The sequence below is a fragment of the Diprion similis genome, chromosome 8 (genome assembly GCF_021155765.1).
Source record: "Diprion similis isolate iyDipSimi1 chromosome 8, iyDipSimi1.1, whole genome shotgun sequence".
Lineage (NCBI taxonomy): Eukaryota > Metazoa > Arthropoda > Insecta > Hymenoptera > Diprionidae > Diprion > Diprion similis.
The window spans coordinates 9,327,003-9,343,359 of NC_060112.1; the positions used below are offsets into that span (position 1 = coordinate 9,327,003).

At 34.0% G+C, this 16,357-nt stretch overlaps 2 protein-coding genes across 2 annotated transcripts; one reads left to right on the plus strand and one right to left on the minus strand.

The window, feature by feature from the left end:
• Nucleotides 1-324: 324 nt before the first annotated feature.
• On the plus strand, nt 325-9,950 carry LOC124409039. Its single transcript, XM_046886430.1, has 22 exons — nt 325-616; nt 1,072-1,214; nt 1,391-1,476; nt 2,186-2,499; nt 2,593-2,814; nt 2,935-3,146; nt 3,375-3,627; nt 3,886-4,050; nt 4,126-4,201; nt 4,300-4,525; nt 4,713-4,884; nt 5,614-5,738; nt 5,837-5,957; nt 6,041-6,140; nt 6,295-6,440; nt 6,539-6,586; nt 6,676-6,935; nt 7,123-7,318; nt 7,622-7,789; nt 7,907-8,054; nt 8,231-8,377; nt 9,082-9,950. The coding sequence occupies exons 1-22, from the start codon at nt 539-541 to the stop codon at nt 9,948-9,950; spliced, it is 4,275 nt and encodes a 1,424-aa protein (XP_046742386.1). The 5' UTR covers nt 325-538.
• Nucleotides 9,951-10,163: 213 nt separating this feature from the next.
• Nucleotides 10,164-13,966, minus strand: LOC124409038 (deoxyribodipyrimidine photo-lyase). Its single transcript, XM_046886429.1, has 6 exons — nt 13,840-13,966; nt 13,607-13,733; nt 11,713-12,041; nt 10,914-11,464; nt 10,458-10,699; nt 10,164-10,324 (listed from the first exon to the last, which is right to left on the minus strand). Exons 1-6 carry the CDS (start codon nt 13,909-13,911, stop codon nt 10,164-10,166), a joined length of 1,482 nt encoding a protein of 493 aa, XP_046742385.1. The 5' UTR covers nt 13,912-13,966.
• Nucleotides 13,967-16,357: the final 2,391 nt, after the last annotated feature.

Here is a 16,357-nt window from a genome sequence, read left to right on the forward strand (position 1 = left end):
TCGGGCGCTACAATCGGGCAGAAACGTAGCGCCCTGGGTTTCAGAATTCAAATTTGTCAGTCGAGCTCCAGACACGGTGACGACCAGAAGTGCTCGAGACAGTTGAGTAGATTTCGGTTTCGAACCAACAGCGATCGGCTGTTGTGGCTTGTACCTAATGGTTTAAAAAAAAAAAAAAAAAATCGGCTGTCGTATCCCGGTAGCGTCCAGGACAGCAGGATCAGGAATAGTTAACTGTAGAGATTTTTAAATCAGTGAGGAATGTTGAAAAAAAAAATTTCTTAAAATTTATCAGACTTCCTCTCACTTGGGTTAACGACAGAAAATAATTACTAGGTAAAATAAAAATCTGTCTGGGTCGAAGACGGTTTCCTTTGGCATGGAATCCATAAGTTATAGATGTATTTTTTAGGGTCTATATCGTGAAGATGATAGATTTGGTCCAGGCATTTATACCGATGCCGCAGGTTATCAGAATGTTGGTATTTGGTTATCTTCTAAATTAATTCGGTTGTCCAGAACCTTTGAACCTGAGGAAATGATACCTCGTTTGGCCGTTAAAGATGAGGATAAAATTAGAATTTTACAGTATCGTCAAATTGTGAAACTACAAAAGGTAATCCGATTTTGTACCAAGAATAAATAGTGACACTATTTACCGACTGCGCACGTACGAACTTTGCCCCCTTTTTACGCAGGCTGGACACCCGAACGCGGCTTATGGAGCTTATGTAGGTCGTGCAAATTTTTTTGAGTCAAGCAGATGTTAGTTGTAATAGATCGACAAGGCTTGGCTGGCTTGGCAGACTTTGATTATCTACTGAATGATGATTATTGATTGCTACGAGTTATTATAGCAACATAATTTTCGTTTACCACTCCACGCGGAAGAGTTTGATATTTCTAACCTCGTTTCAAGAAAGTTGGCATCCCTGCTTCGCAGACGAAAATAATGCCGCGGTATGATCTCGCCGACCAATAGAGTTCAATTATTTTGCACATGCGCAGTCGACTAACTCATCCTCCTAATTTCCAACATTTTTCCAAATAATACAATTAATTATATTATAGGATACTGAAAAACATTTGGCAGAAAACTTAATCGAATCCCTTATGCATTTACGAAATTTTGACAAAAATGCTCTGAAACGAGCCAGCGAACTGTACAACCCACAGTGTAAAGACAACAGGGCGTTGTGGTTCAACAAACCAAGGTATTGTTATTTTACGCCAGTATTTTTAAGGTTTATCCTTTTTCGTCGACACGGGTAGGTAAGTTTTTTGCTTTTGCTAAAGTAGATCGACGTGTAATCAATGTCAACTGTTTGTCAGAAAAGATATAGGAATGCAGTTCATTGCAGGTATGTAATTTATTTATCATTTAAACTAGGTACGATGAGACATTTTTTGGAAATGAAACCGAGCAATTTACAATAGATGTTCTTATGACGGAAGAGGAAATTCGGTTAAAAATTGGTACGGTGTTTGCACTAGTTGGTATAACTACATGATAAATCAGTATTGGGTACTGCCTAAGTATAGTTTCTAATTAATCTCATGTCAATTACAAATTAGACGTATTATTAAAGTTTGTAATGAGTGCAAGAAAAGATGAAAATTGCATAAGCGTTATTTAATGAAAAAAATGAAATCCAAACTAGATTATCATTTTGTAATTAGGGGAAAATAAAATATGAAACATATTTCATTTGATCATTAGAAAAAGACAAACTGATAATATTTTGTGTGTCGGGCTGAATAAAATACAAACTACATAACCGGTACTAATTGCTAATTACAAATGTAATTACATAATGCATCTGTAGTTTGTAAATATATTATTCATCCTCAGTACAACGTACAAACCTAATTTGTATTTCGTTTATGTCGAATTACAAATGACGTATAAAAATCATTTATAATTTATTATCGCCTCAAATTACTACAAATCATGTTTGTAATTTGTAATTTGTAATTGACTGATTATAATTTTGGTCATCACTGCGTTAGATTTGAAAGAAAAATCCCTTAGTTGGTTCGAAATTTGTTGCTTATTCGTGTGTACATGTGTCATGTTGGATATACTCCGTGTCAACATGGCCATGGTACCTCGACCGTAGTATCTTGGCAAATGAATTCTTCATTTTGGAATTACAGTTATTGTTAACATCGTTTTCAACAGCAGCCGAAAATGAAGAAAAAAGCATTACTACTTTGAAAGATTTGGCCAATGATACTACACCACAGATTCACGAATCAAAAGTTGTTCGCGAAGTATTACATGATTCGGTAGATTATATTAGAGATGATTTCAATGACGACAAACACGTTGAAATATCAAACAAGGATGAAAATAAAGAAAACGAATCTGATTATTGCGGTATAAAGCCAGCACAAATTCATTCACAAATTATGAATGGCACGTTGTTCATGGGCATAAATCATGAAGAACAGTGGAACATATTTCAGAACTCTGCTCTCACTATACCGCCAAAACTTGTATGTATTTCTACCAAAATAGATTTACTGCTGAATTGTAATTGTTTACGACTAATGAAGTGAGCCAATGTATGTTGACAATTTTCTTATCCCTCAAAGTACGAGAGTTCAGATGTGAATTCCTTGCCTGAAGAACAGCTTCAAAGTTTAAGTAAAAAGGAATCCTCGGTTGAAGAATTTGATGACTTTGGACGAATAAAAATCACAGGAATGCAATACACGAAGAAAGTATTAGTCACTGACCTGATTGCTTGGAACAATAGTCCAATATCCATTGAAGTGCTGAAACACGTTTTCAAGCATCATAAGTTTGAGGTGAGTATTATGAATTATAATCACCTTTTTAACCAGGCAGAACATTGTTGATATATACATATTGAATTATAACTTGACTGGATGTGCGACGAAGATTCTTTGTCTATAATATTTACTTAGAAAACATTGAGCTTTGACGTGAGTAAAGTCCTGGCTGGTAGACGAGGTTCATTCAGACAAGAGGGAGCTCACGAAAAGGCTGCAGTAGACTTATTGAAAGCATGCTCCGATGGTTTTCACAAAAGTATCATGGGGTTAATTTCATCGCAAAACTTATACCCAGATGTTGCTGACAGTAGAGGGAACACAGGCTTGTTATTTGCAGCAGCCAGGTAACTAATTTGCTTTTAAATCTGCAAGCCAATGAATCAAAAAATTAAGTATCAAAAAGCGCTACACTCTATCCGATGAAAAGTCAAGATTACAAGACTGAAATAACGAAAAATCTTTTGTAGCACAAAATAATGTAATCTGTAATACTCGAGTATTGTAGGACAAGTAAAGACACTTGCAATGCATTGTTGACGCTTTAATCACGAAGGCTATATTAATCCCATTAGAGATAAATTGGAAGTGATAGACGTACTATTAGATCTTGGCGCAAATATTGACGCCATAAATGACGAATGTTTGACGCCACTTTCCTTGTGCATCTTACGACTGCTAGAATTGATACACGGTGTGAGTAATTGGTCGGATGCATTTTTACCAAAGAGAACGATTTCCGAACAGACGGTTGACAATGATTTTATGACATTTAAAAACTATGAACAGTGGCACGGAAGAATAAGCTACGAGTCACTCGTGCAACGGGTTTGTCAATTATTAAATCTCTGTAAATTACCAGGTTGACGTTAGTAACGTTAACGTAACGAAATGTTTAAACTGAATATCACTATTTCGTGATTTTAATATACTTTTGAAGAAGTTGAGTTATGAGAAAACGAACTTTACAATCGATATAGTTCAGTACCATTAATTTGCAGTGAAGGTCCATGAGTCCAGCTTTACAAATTGATTAAACGCAACTCACGCTTCAAACGAATTATAAAATTCAATATTCTATTTCAGACACCGAAACAGATGGATTTGACTCCGGCACCAACAAAAAATGCACTATCAGAATTTGAGCCAGAGTATTTCTCTAATACTGGCGAATCAGGGTCAGGTACGAATGCAATGAACGCCATGACAGATAATGCAGGTCCAATAAAGTTATCAGATCCCACAAATCAGGTAATGAATAATAGCGCAGTCCGATAGTAAAGCTATAACATCATCCAATGAATAATAACAATTACTCTTTGGCAGCATAAAAGCATAGACAGTCTATTAAACAAAAAACATGCGGGCGTACAAGATAATCATCACATAAGTGTAGCAGCTAGTAAGTGAGACTTCAGATCAATTAATTCGACTTCTATATCGAATAGGGAAATATTACAAATCTAACTCTTGCGTTACCTAAATGAAATATTGTCGCAGGTCAAGCACAGATCCAGAAATACATTTTCGACATGTCACCTATCAATGAAATATTTGTTTCTCAGAGAGAATCGAAAATCGGTAAAACTAAACGCAAAAATAAAATTGGAACTAAAACTACAGATAATGAAAAGCCAACAGATAGAAAATTATTATCTAAAAGTACCAAGCCGTTAATGGAACTGGAAAAAAATAACAACAATAATAATACAGAAATCTGTGCAAAGTTAGTCTATGTTTATCGATCACATATCTAGATCACTAATGATTGAAATCATTATTCTTGGTGTAGAACAAATTTTTATCTATACAATAACACAGTTGATTCACCTATCGCTTCGATACGACAATCTAATCTGTTCCTGGTGTACTTGCTCTCGTACTTTTATTACGGTTTTTTCTTCCTAATGCAGAATCGAAAAAGTACGTGCTACAATATCGAAACTTTTACAACGAGGCGCTGATCCAAACTTTGCAGAAGTACCTTACCCTGTTACAATCATGGCAATTTTTACCAAAACACCATGTCTTCTCTCAGAACTATTAGAGTACGGGGCGGATCCTGATATCACATTATCTAAAGTTGTGAGCCAAAATCAGCCCCGAAAGTATACATATGGGACATTATTTTTTAGATCGAACAAGACTCAAAGTTTAAATATTTAATTTACGTTATTTTTTAATTACATCTTGCCTATCGAAAGAAGCATTCATCATTTTTTGTCTGGATTTGTTTTCTTATTCTGTTTCAAGTATTGGTTTTTTCATAAATTTTAAGCAATGCATAATTGTGATCCAATTACTTTTTCTATTTTTATTATTCACTTGAATGTGAATATCTTCGAGTTGCTGTCAAAAGAATTTCATTTTCGGTAAGGTGAGAATTTTATTTCAGGAAATTCAGAGTTCACTGAGCGATACTTTACGCGATAAATTTGTGTCCATTAAAAATAAAACAAGTGATTGACTTTATTGCTGATAGGGAAGCCAAATACTTTTCACTCTAATGTGTTATCAGCCCATAAAACATTAACAAATGATGTCTCTAATTTTTTTTCAAATATGTTATTTACATAACTTTAAAACTACTCGACTGATGATATCCGAATTAAAATCAGTTTCAAGCTAAGCAAGTCGTGTCGATTGAAACCAAAAACATCAGCAAAATCCGTTTATCCATTCTCAAGATATCATCAATTTATTTCTAGTATAGAAAAACAGGTTTTATTACATTATCATGATTAAAGAGTAATGCCCCATATCCGTAGTGAATGACTATAAAATATTACATCCCCTTTTATCCTTACGAATCAGGATCACTATTTTACACCGCTGCTGATCCTGGCTACTCTTCAACCGGCTTACGAAAATGCACTTATGGCAAAAGTTTTACTAAAGGCCAAGGCAAATCCAAGTGTAAGAGCTGATTCTGACTACAGGTACATATTACGACTGACTATTTTCAGTAATATTATCGAGTGACTTCGTCTGCAAAAACATCCCAAGTTAGCTGTACATCAACGTTTTCTGCATGTAGATCAGACTTAATGGAACGTTTGAGACAAAATAGACGTGCAGAATTTCTCGACTGTCACCAAGGCATGACTGCCTTGCATCTTTTGGCTGTTAGACACGATATGGATGCAGACAAAAATGAAGTACGATCAGTATCGATGTGTTACGAAATCTTGTTACTTCGTTTATTGTTCCATTCAATGTTAATGTCATTTTATTCTAACAGTACTTAGGGACACTCATCAAAGCCTTCTATCAATATGGACGTATCGAAAGCAGTGATTTATATCAAGGACATTCCCCATTGTCCTTAGCAATCTTCGAAGGTATAATTTATTCAAGCCAACTTGAAATAAAATACAACTGATTCTTAATTTAATAAGTGGAATAAATTTTCACTGGCAATTTCCTACTTCACCAAAATGCAATGTTTTTTTTACAAATACACGTATTAAACAAGACTTCATCAACTTTGACCAGGTAATTTTGCCGCGGCAAAAGCAATTTTAAGATCCACGTACGTCGATGTCAACGAACAGTTGGGTGTAGATTTGGGCAATGCTATGTTGATGCTAGAATCTCGTGTATTGCAAGAAATCTTGCCACCTGAACTTTTGCAAAAATTTGTAAGTCACAAATCTGTTATGTTTTGATCTGCGCTGAAAAAAATACTCTCCGAACTATCAAACTTATGAATTATATGATTGATTTTATACTTTCACAGCTCGAGCTGCTATTACAGTACGGAGGCTGTCCATTTGTGTCAGTTAACGTAAGGGATTGAATAATTATAATTGCATACACATTCTATGTCCGTGGGTCCAACAACCGAGTACCAAAGTCGTTACTATTCATTTTCAGGTATTAGGAGAAGACTATAACCAAATAGAATACGGAAAGAAAGAATTGATAATGTTGTCCAATCCAGCTGAGAGTACAACAGAAGTTAAAGAGAAAAGAAAGAAGGCAATTGCGTCGAAAAGATCCAAATCCTCAAAGATATCTACAGCAACGAATTTTGCTAAAAGCATGAATTTCATTGAAACAGTGGCTAAGGAAAAATTGATAAGAAGAATCAAAGCAAATCTTGTTCGAAGCTTGATGGACTTGCGTATTATGCTGTAGGAAATCATAAAAAATATAATATCGAGATTTGAGTGGTCAATTTCAAAATTTAGATGCTGATTCCGTAGTAACTGTCTTGAAATGTCATAACTTTCCGATTTCATGTTTATAAATAAGCCTGTCGTTTGAAATGTTTAATTTTAAGAAAGGTCACTAACATCGTCAATGCACTATATCGTACAGCTTGCCTTCAGAAAACCGATTAGCATTGCTTAAGGAGCCATTATTTAAGTATGCGGAAGCTTGGATGAATGCAGAAGATTTGGCTATTATTATGGAAACTATGAACTACAGTCGTAGTAACGTCCAGGAATTAATGAGGCTCTTTGTAATGGCACGTATACCAGCTTACGAAAAAATGGTACCTGAAATAAATACAGTGAGTTAGGAATAGATGTGAGTAATACTCCGTCAACTTCACGTGACAATGTATTCTAAACGCCAATTGTAATTAGAAATGTCATTTGTACTAGAGAAAAAAAATACTTCTTACCATTATAATTTGTAATTAGTAATGTTCACGCAATTCAGTACAAAAATTAATTCTGAAGGTGCTTAATACTAATCCGATTTACGATCAATCTGAAAGCGTTAAAGCCCTTGGAAGCATAAAAATTGAAAAACAACCCTATTATGGACCACCCTAATCTGCATAATGTAATCCTTTCCCAATATCTTTCAGCTGATAGACAATGAAACAGAAACAATAATGAACAGCATAATGCCGCTGTCAGGCCCAAAAAAAAATGTTGCATCAGCTGCAGATTATAAAGTGGAAAGAGCCAGTTTTGGTACAGAAACCAAGAACTTTGATTCAATTGTAGTGTATCCACCTGAGACAGATCCTAACGTACAGTATAATTAAAGATTTTCATAAACAATGTCATATTTCCGGATATATCTCTTGATTCACTGTATACTCTCTTCAAAAATTATAATTAAATGTACGACAGTTTTATATTTTCAGAGTAATAAGTTTAAAGTGTGTTTCGAGTGCCTCGGTATTCATGGAAAAGTTTTGATCGTATGTCCCATGTGTAAGCAATTGTATTTTTGTTCGCAAGAGTGTAACGAGAAAAATGTTACACTGGAGGCAAATCTTCATCAATGCCCGAGTAATTTTTATTTTTAATTAAACTGAATTTATTCTACTGTTCAATTTATAATATTTACATAATTATTTCAATTATGAATAACATTAGGCCTGACATCAATGACACATAATAACAACCTATTTCTTTAAGAAATATTGTTTTGCAACAATAATGAATACGTTGTACAAATTGTTTAGTTTATTACCAAAAGGAATGGACCAGACTGGAGAGAATTGCCAAGATTTTAGGCACCGACCCAATAAACTATATGCTAGCGAAGTTTGAAAATCCGAAGCTGTACACTGATCTTGAAAAAAAAAGTGGACAATTTATAGAAGATAGAGGTAAAGCATTTGATTTTTTTCTGAAAATTTATTTAATTAAAAAAAAATGCTATAAATATAATATAGATGCCTATTCGATGTACACAACAATGTTAAATAAAATTGACAAAAACAAACTTACACACTAGATTTCATATTTCAAAAAGTTTAAACAAGTTACACGCAGCAGGAGTAAGTTTGACTGTAGAGACAAATTATCCACGGTTAAAAAGTTACAGCTTTTAGCAATCTTATCTTAAATTGTAATGATTGTTAGTAATATCCTCTACCGCATAAATAACATATTTATCTTATTTTGTACTTTTTATTTGTATTTCATTTGTTATATATTATACTTATGATATACTGCAACAGTGAAAATATAACCATCAAGGTTACTTGTATTTCAATATAAAAAACATATATGGATACTTTTGAGGTAAAACAGGTATCAAGAATTTGGACGATAACGCATCGATTAGTACATCGAAATGTAAAGATGAGGAATTTACAACTGATCTAAAGTATGTAGGATCGAACCATGCAAAATTGGATATTCATAAAAAGGATCTGTCTATTAAGAAAGATGGGATTAGATACGACAGTAAAGATAATAGCACACACGTGACAGAAGGCAAATATCAAGTGAATTTACTCAATTAAGTATAATATCATATTCTGTTTGCAGTGCAGTATTTTTATTACTGAATTTTGTGCACTTTCAGAAAATCATTTTGGTGAGCTAATCGAAAACAAAGCTGATGGTGATAATGTGAAGACTAGAAAAAGGCAACGGCCTAGTCTTAAATTTGAAGTAAACAAAGAGGGTGATGGCGGTGAAATTAATTCAAAATTCATCGTCAAAGGTGGAAGATTATTAAAAAACGACATTGACGAGAAAAATGTTGGTGAGATGAAAATCTTCAGCAAGGATGTCCATGAGAGTTATAAGAATGTCAATTTCAAGGATAAGAAAATCGACAATAGCAATATGAAATCAAAGAAGAAAGGAGACAAAACTGGACACGAAACTATGAGTAATAAAATGAATAGTGATAAGGTATATGAGATTCTATTGGAAAAGGGCAAAAAAGATCATGTCAGCGATAATTACAAAATTGAGAATGGTGGCGGTTACGATAGAAAATATAAGGAAACAAGTAAAAAAGGTATTAAGCTTCGTAAGAACGAAGTCAAAGACAACAGCTCAAAGTTTAAAAATAAAGGTAGTAATTCGAAATGGAAGAAAGTTGATCAGAGAGAAAATTACATTGATAACAGAGATCGTGTACAAAGAAAACGCGAGGATAAACTAAATAAAGAAGATTGGATAAAACACACGGATAAAAAAACTAATGAACTGCCATCACACACTGTAAAATCATCAAATACGAAACACAGACACGTAGTTGAAAATAATATTCCACAAAAATATTTCGATTGGTTACTAAAAATTAGTAACTCTGTAGGAAGAAATCTGGATACTGATATGCTTCTACTTCCTTATGTAGTTTTTGCACAAGGTGATACATATTTCAGAATACTACCAGGCGAACAATATTCCAAGTCTGCAGGAAATTATAGTCTGATTTAATGAGAATAATTTCTCTAAGTACGTATGTAATAATTAAATAAATTGATCTCTTTCTTCCTCGTGATTCGTAGAAAAAATACATGGTCATCTCAAATCAAGTGCTCAACATACCATACGAAATTATGTTTTCGAGTATAACATGCTAGAATTAAACACTGGTTAGATTGAGCACATTCAGGTAACTGTAAGTGGTTATTATACTTATCTTTAAATTTATTTTTTCTTCGTGTGTACTTTACCACCCCACCTAGCAACGAACGCCTTGACATCGAACTTGCGCTGACATCCTTTGTAATTCATGAAACGTATTTTTCCAAAAATACTTCTCTCTGCCCAGCCTTGGTCGTGGATGCCACATATGGACCACATACATCCTTAAAAAAAAATTTCATTTTTAAAGTTATCAATGCCTTGGGCCTGACAATCGCATCACTGCTTAATAAGGACATTCTGCAATGGTAGTGCTTCTCCAAGACTATACTTTTGGTAAGTTTAAACTTTAATTACCAACATATCCACTTGGATCTCGCCCATCCATACTGTATTTGTCGTTCAAGTAAATGGACCATTCAAGTGCCTCTTCAGGGGTACGAGTCCATTCCAGGATCTTCTTTGCCCAGTACATTCTCAAAAATCCATGTATTTTTCCATCCTGTATTAACTGATTCTGAGCTGAATTCCACAAGTCGTCGTGAGTCAAGGAATTTTCAAATTCCTTCAACGTGTATATATACTCACGTTTGTCCTTGCTAATCAACATATTACACAGATTTAATTTGACAGCTATTGCTTCACACAGACGAGAAAGTGGCCTCTCAGAAAAAAGTAGCTCTACGGTACAGAGATTAAGAAAGTAATACTGATTTTTCAATACTTCGTCAGTACTTGAAGTATCGAAAATTCATACCGATCTTCACCCGGAGAATTACTTTACTGCAAGCAAATTTCGAAGTCACATCTTACCGATGATTATCTAGAGTATCCATTGCCCACTGCTTAGCACCTTTAAGAGAGTCGTAATGTTCGTTATAAAAACAAAAATTATCGGACAATTCTCTCCTAACTATAGCTTCTTCCATGAAACCTTCAACAGATTTTTTGTGACTGTTTTTATATTTTGAAACTTCTATGATACACCGTTGTACAGATATCATGCCAAAATGAAACCAAGGTGATAAATTGCTCAGAGCGTTGACCGTAGGATCATTTCGCTTGGAATCATACAGCTTCAGACGTTTTTCTATGAACCTTTCAAGCTCCAAGATTCCTTCTTCATACCCTGGCTTCGCCCATGTTATTTCCTTCACTGATTTATCGATTTCAACATCTTTCAAAGCATTTTCCCAATCATTTTGAGTGAACTTTTGCTTAGTAGTATATGGATGTTTGATTACTGGTGGAAATTCTGTCAAATATGCATCCAGTTTGGAATTTATTTTATTGCGAATCGTTCGTGCTGAATATTCCAGTTTATCTGATGCTTCCCAACAAGGTACAATGTTATGTGCATCAACCTAAAACATGACTTAGATAAAAATGATATCACAATCATAAACTGATTACAATTTAGTAAATATTAGAAATCAATAGATCAGTTTGTTCTTATGTCCTCGGGCCCCTGAGACTTCTCCAAGATTTTGCACAATTATATATCATAAGTAAGTAATTTCGGAATATTGATTTCAGAATACTCCGAAGTAAATGAACCGGTGGTAATAAAGTCTGTTATTAAATAATCATAAATTTCTTGATCTGTATTTACTTGACAAAGGGGAATGTTTTCTGGTAACTTCTTCTTCAAATCATCAACCCAAGAGAGCGGCAATCGTAACGGGAAGAAATCTGTGATGACTGCGCCCATATCATATTTTCCCACAAATTTTAATATGACATCATTCGGTTCTCCGTGCAGGAGATGAAAATTCACGTTTAAATTCTTGCATTCTAATTCAACCTGTTCCAAGGCTGCCAAATGAAACTTATAATGTCGAATAGTTGCACCTAAAAATTTTGGTAGAACGCAAAAACAGATGTGAAGAGGCAGGCGATTTTTCATAGCTATTTTTTGAGCAAACAAAAAAGCCCAATTATCTGAAAAAAGTTATTTATGATATAACACCAGGCCTCGATCATTTCACATTTTGTTTTGTGTTATTAGAAACAAATCACTTATCATCTACAATTCAGAATACCAGTCATTTCAAATGAAATGTTTAGTTTACAATTTTGAAGGGCATTATGAAATTTTTTGATGCACTGTTTTTCATGATATTCAAACTATCGCTATTTATTGATAAATGTTTGGAAGGCAATGTAATGGTAACAGACTATGGAACACTAAATCAAATTGTACTCTCTGGGCATTAGGAAATTCACGATGAATTACTGAACTTATATTAGATCAATTCTATTACTTCTGGTCCCTAAGTTTTGTTGAATCTACTATGCGGATTTGATTGGAAAACATTAAACGCCTAGAAATTCCAAATTTCTATAAAATTACATGTCTGAATTAAATAAGGTCTAATCTGAGAACTTTATATTCGCTGAAGTAATACTGCATGACTCTTAACATTTGATCACCAGGATGACTCACAAAAATGCAACCGTATAAATACGTGTGAAAATTGATTTATCTCTGTAACATCACTCTGGAATTTACTTTGAATCTACCACCAAAGCTTGTTATTGCGCATCTGAATTTTCTGTAATATCCAATAAATTTCTAGTACCATAACTCTTGATGGTAAATAGATTTACTGATTTAGAAGAAACTGAATCAAAAAATCACATAAGTCGCCTCTACTTTCCGTTTCAATCAACTTCTCAGCATAGGTTTTTCAGTTAAAAATGTATAATATGGTAATGACTCAATTTATGTTCCATTGATACTTGAACTTCTGCATGCAAAATCCTATCTTCAATGGGGGACTTTGGTGAAATTTTGATACATTTTTTACACAAACAATTTTTTAGTTTCCAAAATGGCTATAAAAAAACAAGAATTCTTTCCATCATGTGGCTGAGAAGCCAGACGTAGCACCACGATAATCTACATTTTGCAGGTATTCTTTTATTAGATATTTTGTAGTTGAACTAAAAATGAAGAAATTATTTGTATCAAAATTTCAACTAAGTCTCAACTTATAGTACATGACACGTTAGTACATTTGCATAATACGAATAGCAATTCCAAGTTTTTTTATCAATTTAAAAAAACTATAGCAAATGTTTATAATAGAATATGGTAATTTCAAGGAATCAAGGGAAGCTAACTCTTAACGACTGCTCATAAGAAAAATTTTCGCATGTAGTATCCCAATAATTGGAATTATGAACGATCAACAATAAGACGCATTCATTGAACTTTATCGCATATGCAATATTTTGCTTTTTTTTCCAATGGTGCAGCATTCTAATACTCTGTTTGGCAGTTTAATAGCAGCACATTACTCTAGTAATAGTAAAAATATCGGAAAATAATATTGATTACCCTTCCGCAGTACAGTAGTGATTTACTAGGATGAAAACTAGAAGATTTGGAGTTCAAATCCCAAATTCCGATTGATTGACGTTAGACTAGCACAGCAATTTATTGCAAACAATAATCATTTACTTATTGTTAATTAATACTAATTCATAATTCAGAATTTTACCTTGCACTCTGGAATCTCGAAACATCCAATAAACAATGCCTTTACAGTTGTCCTTGACTTTGTCCGTGGCAGTCAGGACCCTAATTCTTTTTTTGTTAAATTTAAACGTCATTACAGATTCCGAATGCTGAAACATTTGAATACATGATAACGAGTCTCAGTGTTTGTTGACAGTTAAGAATTGACATTTTGAACAACAACACAATGCTCGGTAGAAATTTAGGTGTCCTTACGTTTTTTCTGTCTTCCTCCAATTTGTTAACAAAATTTGAAAGTTTCGCACGTTTTGCGACAAATTTATCCATATTTATTGATTTTCTTAATTTTTCCGTGTAATGTAGATTATCTGAGATATCGTATTTATCCTACATTCAATATTATCGACAGCGAGGTTTCATTAACCTCAATTTTTTGCTAACAAATCATCACTATACTACTGAAATATAATCATACTATTTCAGTGCACTGTATTCACGTAATATAGGGTGCATTCCGAAAGCAGCTCCCACTACTGTCAACAACCTTTTATCTCTGGTTCGTCAGTAGCTCTGCCTCTGTCCTAGGGAGTTTTAGAACGCACCCAATAGGGCATGTTCCTCTTTTCGCTGCCAGTAGTGGCAGCACTGCAAACATACTCAGATCACCAGAGTCCCTACCGAACACTATATGTGTAGTTGTGTCTCTCTCCGTACAGTCCAGTCCTCCAGTGTCCTCCAGTCAAAAAAATTATATCGAGTAGATGAAATACATATCAACTGAACACCAGAGACAAAACTAAATTATGACGCTATCTCTCTCGGTTCGCTGCTCTTCTGTGCCACTGATAACAGGCGCACATAATGCACCCGTGAAAAGATAGTAGAAATCGCTTAAGCGAGCGCATCTAGTTATACTACGTCCTTCTCTTTCTCCGAGTCGACTACTTTTTCGGCATCGATGCTTCCTCCATGTTCCATCCTCTAAGGATAAAACTCATTAATTTCATGCCCATAATGTATCTGGTAGGTCTTTCGTGAAACAGGTCAAGATAAGCACAGCACACCGGTGCCACTTGGATCACCTGTTTTCCTATTCGAAATCATTCAAACATATAGTCGTGCGTTGAAAGTGCATTTTTCACAGAAAAATAGAGAATCACATTTTAACATATCATTTTTTAAGAATTTTTTTCGGGTAGAACTGAAAGTTCAAAACAAATCGGGGGTATCAATTTTTCATGCTCATCAACTAAATGTAAAATCCTGTACATTTGACAATCTCCCGTTGAGCCGTTTCGCAGATCATCGGGGGAGTTTTCCAAAATTGAATTGTCGAATTTTTTCAGACTTACGTTCAATAAAAGAAGAACATCGTTGTTTTTCAAGCTCATCAATTGAACGAAGTTGAAGTTAGTAACGTTAACTTGACAAAACCTCAGGAAAAGAATCCCTGTTCTTCAATTTCAGAAGAGTTTTAAAGTATAATCGTTAAGAGTTTAAAAAAATAAGTGTACAATTTTACTTTATTGCGATTTACTGAATTTGATATAATTCTAAGTTTTGAAATAACGACTATTTTCATAGTAATGCATCGTTGCAGTGAGTACATTACTAACTTCAACCTTACTCATTTGAATGTGAAGCCGCGTAAATTTTCAATCTTTTTATCGACCCGTTGCTGATATCATCGCCGTAGTTTGTCGGGACAGACCGACAGACCGACATACCGACATTGTTGTAGAAACTTGTTTTTCGAATACTGTAGATCCGAAAACGTGAAAATTTATTGAAATTAGAAAAATCCTGTTTCGATCAAAACCAATACGTGTCCTATATTATCATAGGTGACAAAGAGTAAAAAAAAATGTTATACATTTTAGTAAAGATTTCAACTATAGAGAAACCAAAATTCCTGAAAAAATTGTTCAAACTTATTAAAAATCGACAATAATTGAAAGCAGTTTGATGCATGGAATAGAAGATGTTAATTATTGGGTTAAACGCTCACTTTTCAGAAAATTTTAATATTTTGATTTTTCGAAAGAAAAAACATTCCAGACAAACAAAAAATACCCATCTTCTCTTTTCGCGTATACTTCACGTAATAAAGGTCCCATGGATTTGTAAAAATTTGAGCTCAATACTTGTGTGCGATATAACACGGAATTACCTGCTATTATGTGTTCGTCTTGGAATTCACGTATGAACGATGGAATTAGTTACAATAAATGAAGTTTCTTATTCCCACTAACCGTAATGACTATAATGAAATAGATATGCACTGTCGTTAGCATGAATAAGAACCAAAGATATGAAAGTGTATTTTTTTTAGAATCAGTCTCACATAACTTTCAAGTTAATATACCCAAATAGGTTGGTTTTTTTCAATAGGACTTGGACAAAGTTACAATATTTAAAAAAAACTGATGTTGCAGAGGATCCCAGTTCGACATATACAACATGAAACCCGTTCGCATTAGTACTTTTGGACTAGCTAGCAAACGATTACACGTCGCTTACTTGTTATGGAACTATTGTGGTTGGTCTAGAACTGCTTGGAGCATTTATAAAGGTTATAATCGAACGTAACTATAGATGTGACTTATAAATAACCGCAAGAGGAGTACTATTTTCGAGATATTTATTTAATTTTGAAAAAAACGCGGTCTATTCTGAAACCTTGTAGCCGTAGAGTTCAATATTCGTCACCAAGTTTGTTGAAGTGTTTTCATCAATCGCTCGTTTGGCATGATCCATACAAGTTTTTAACAGG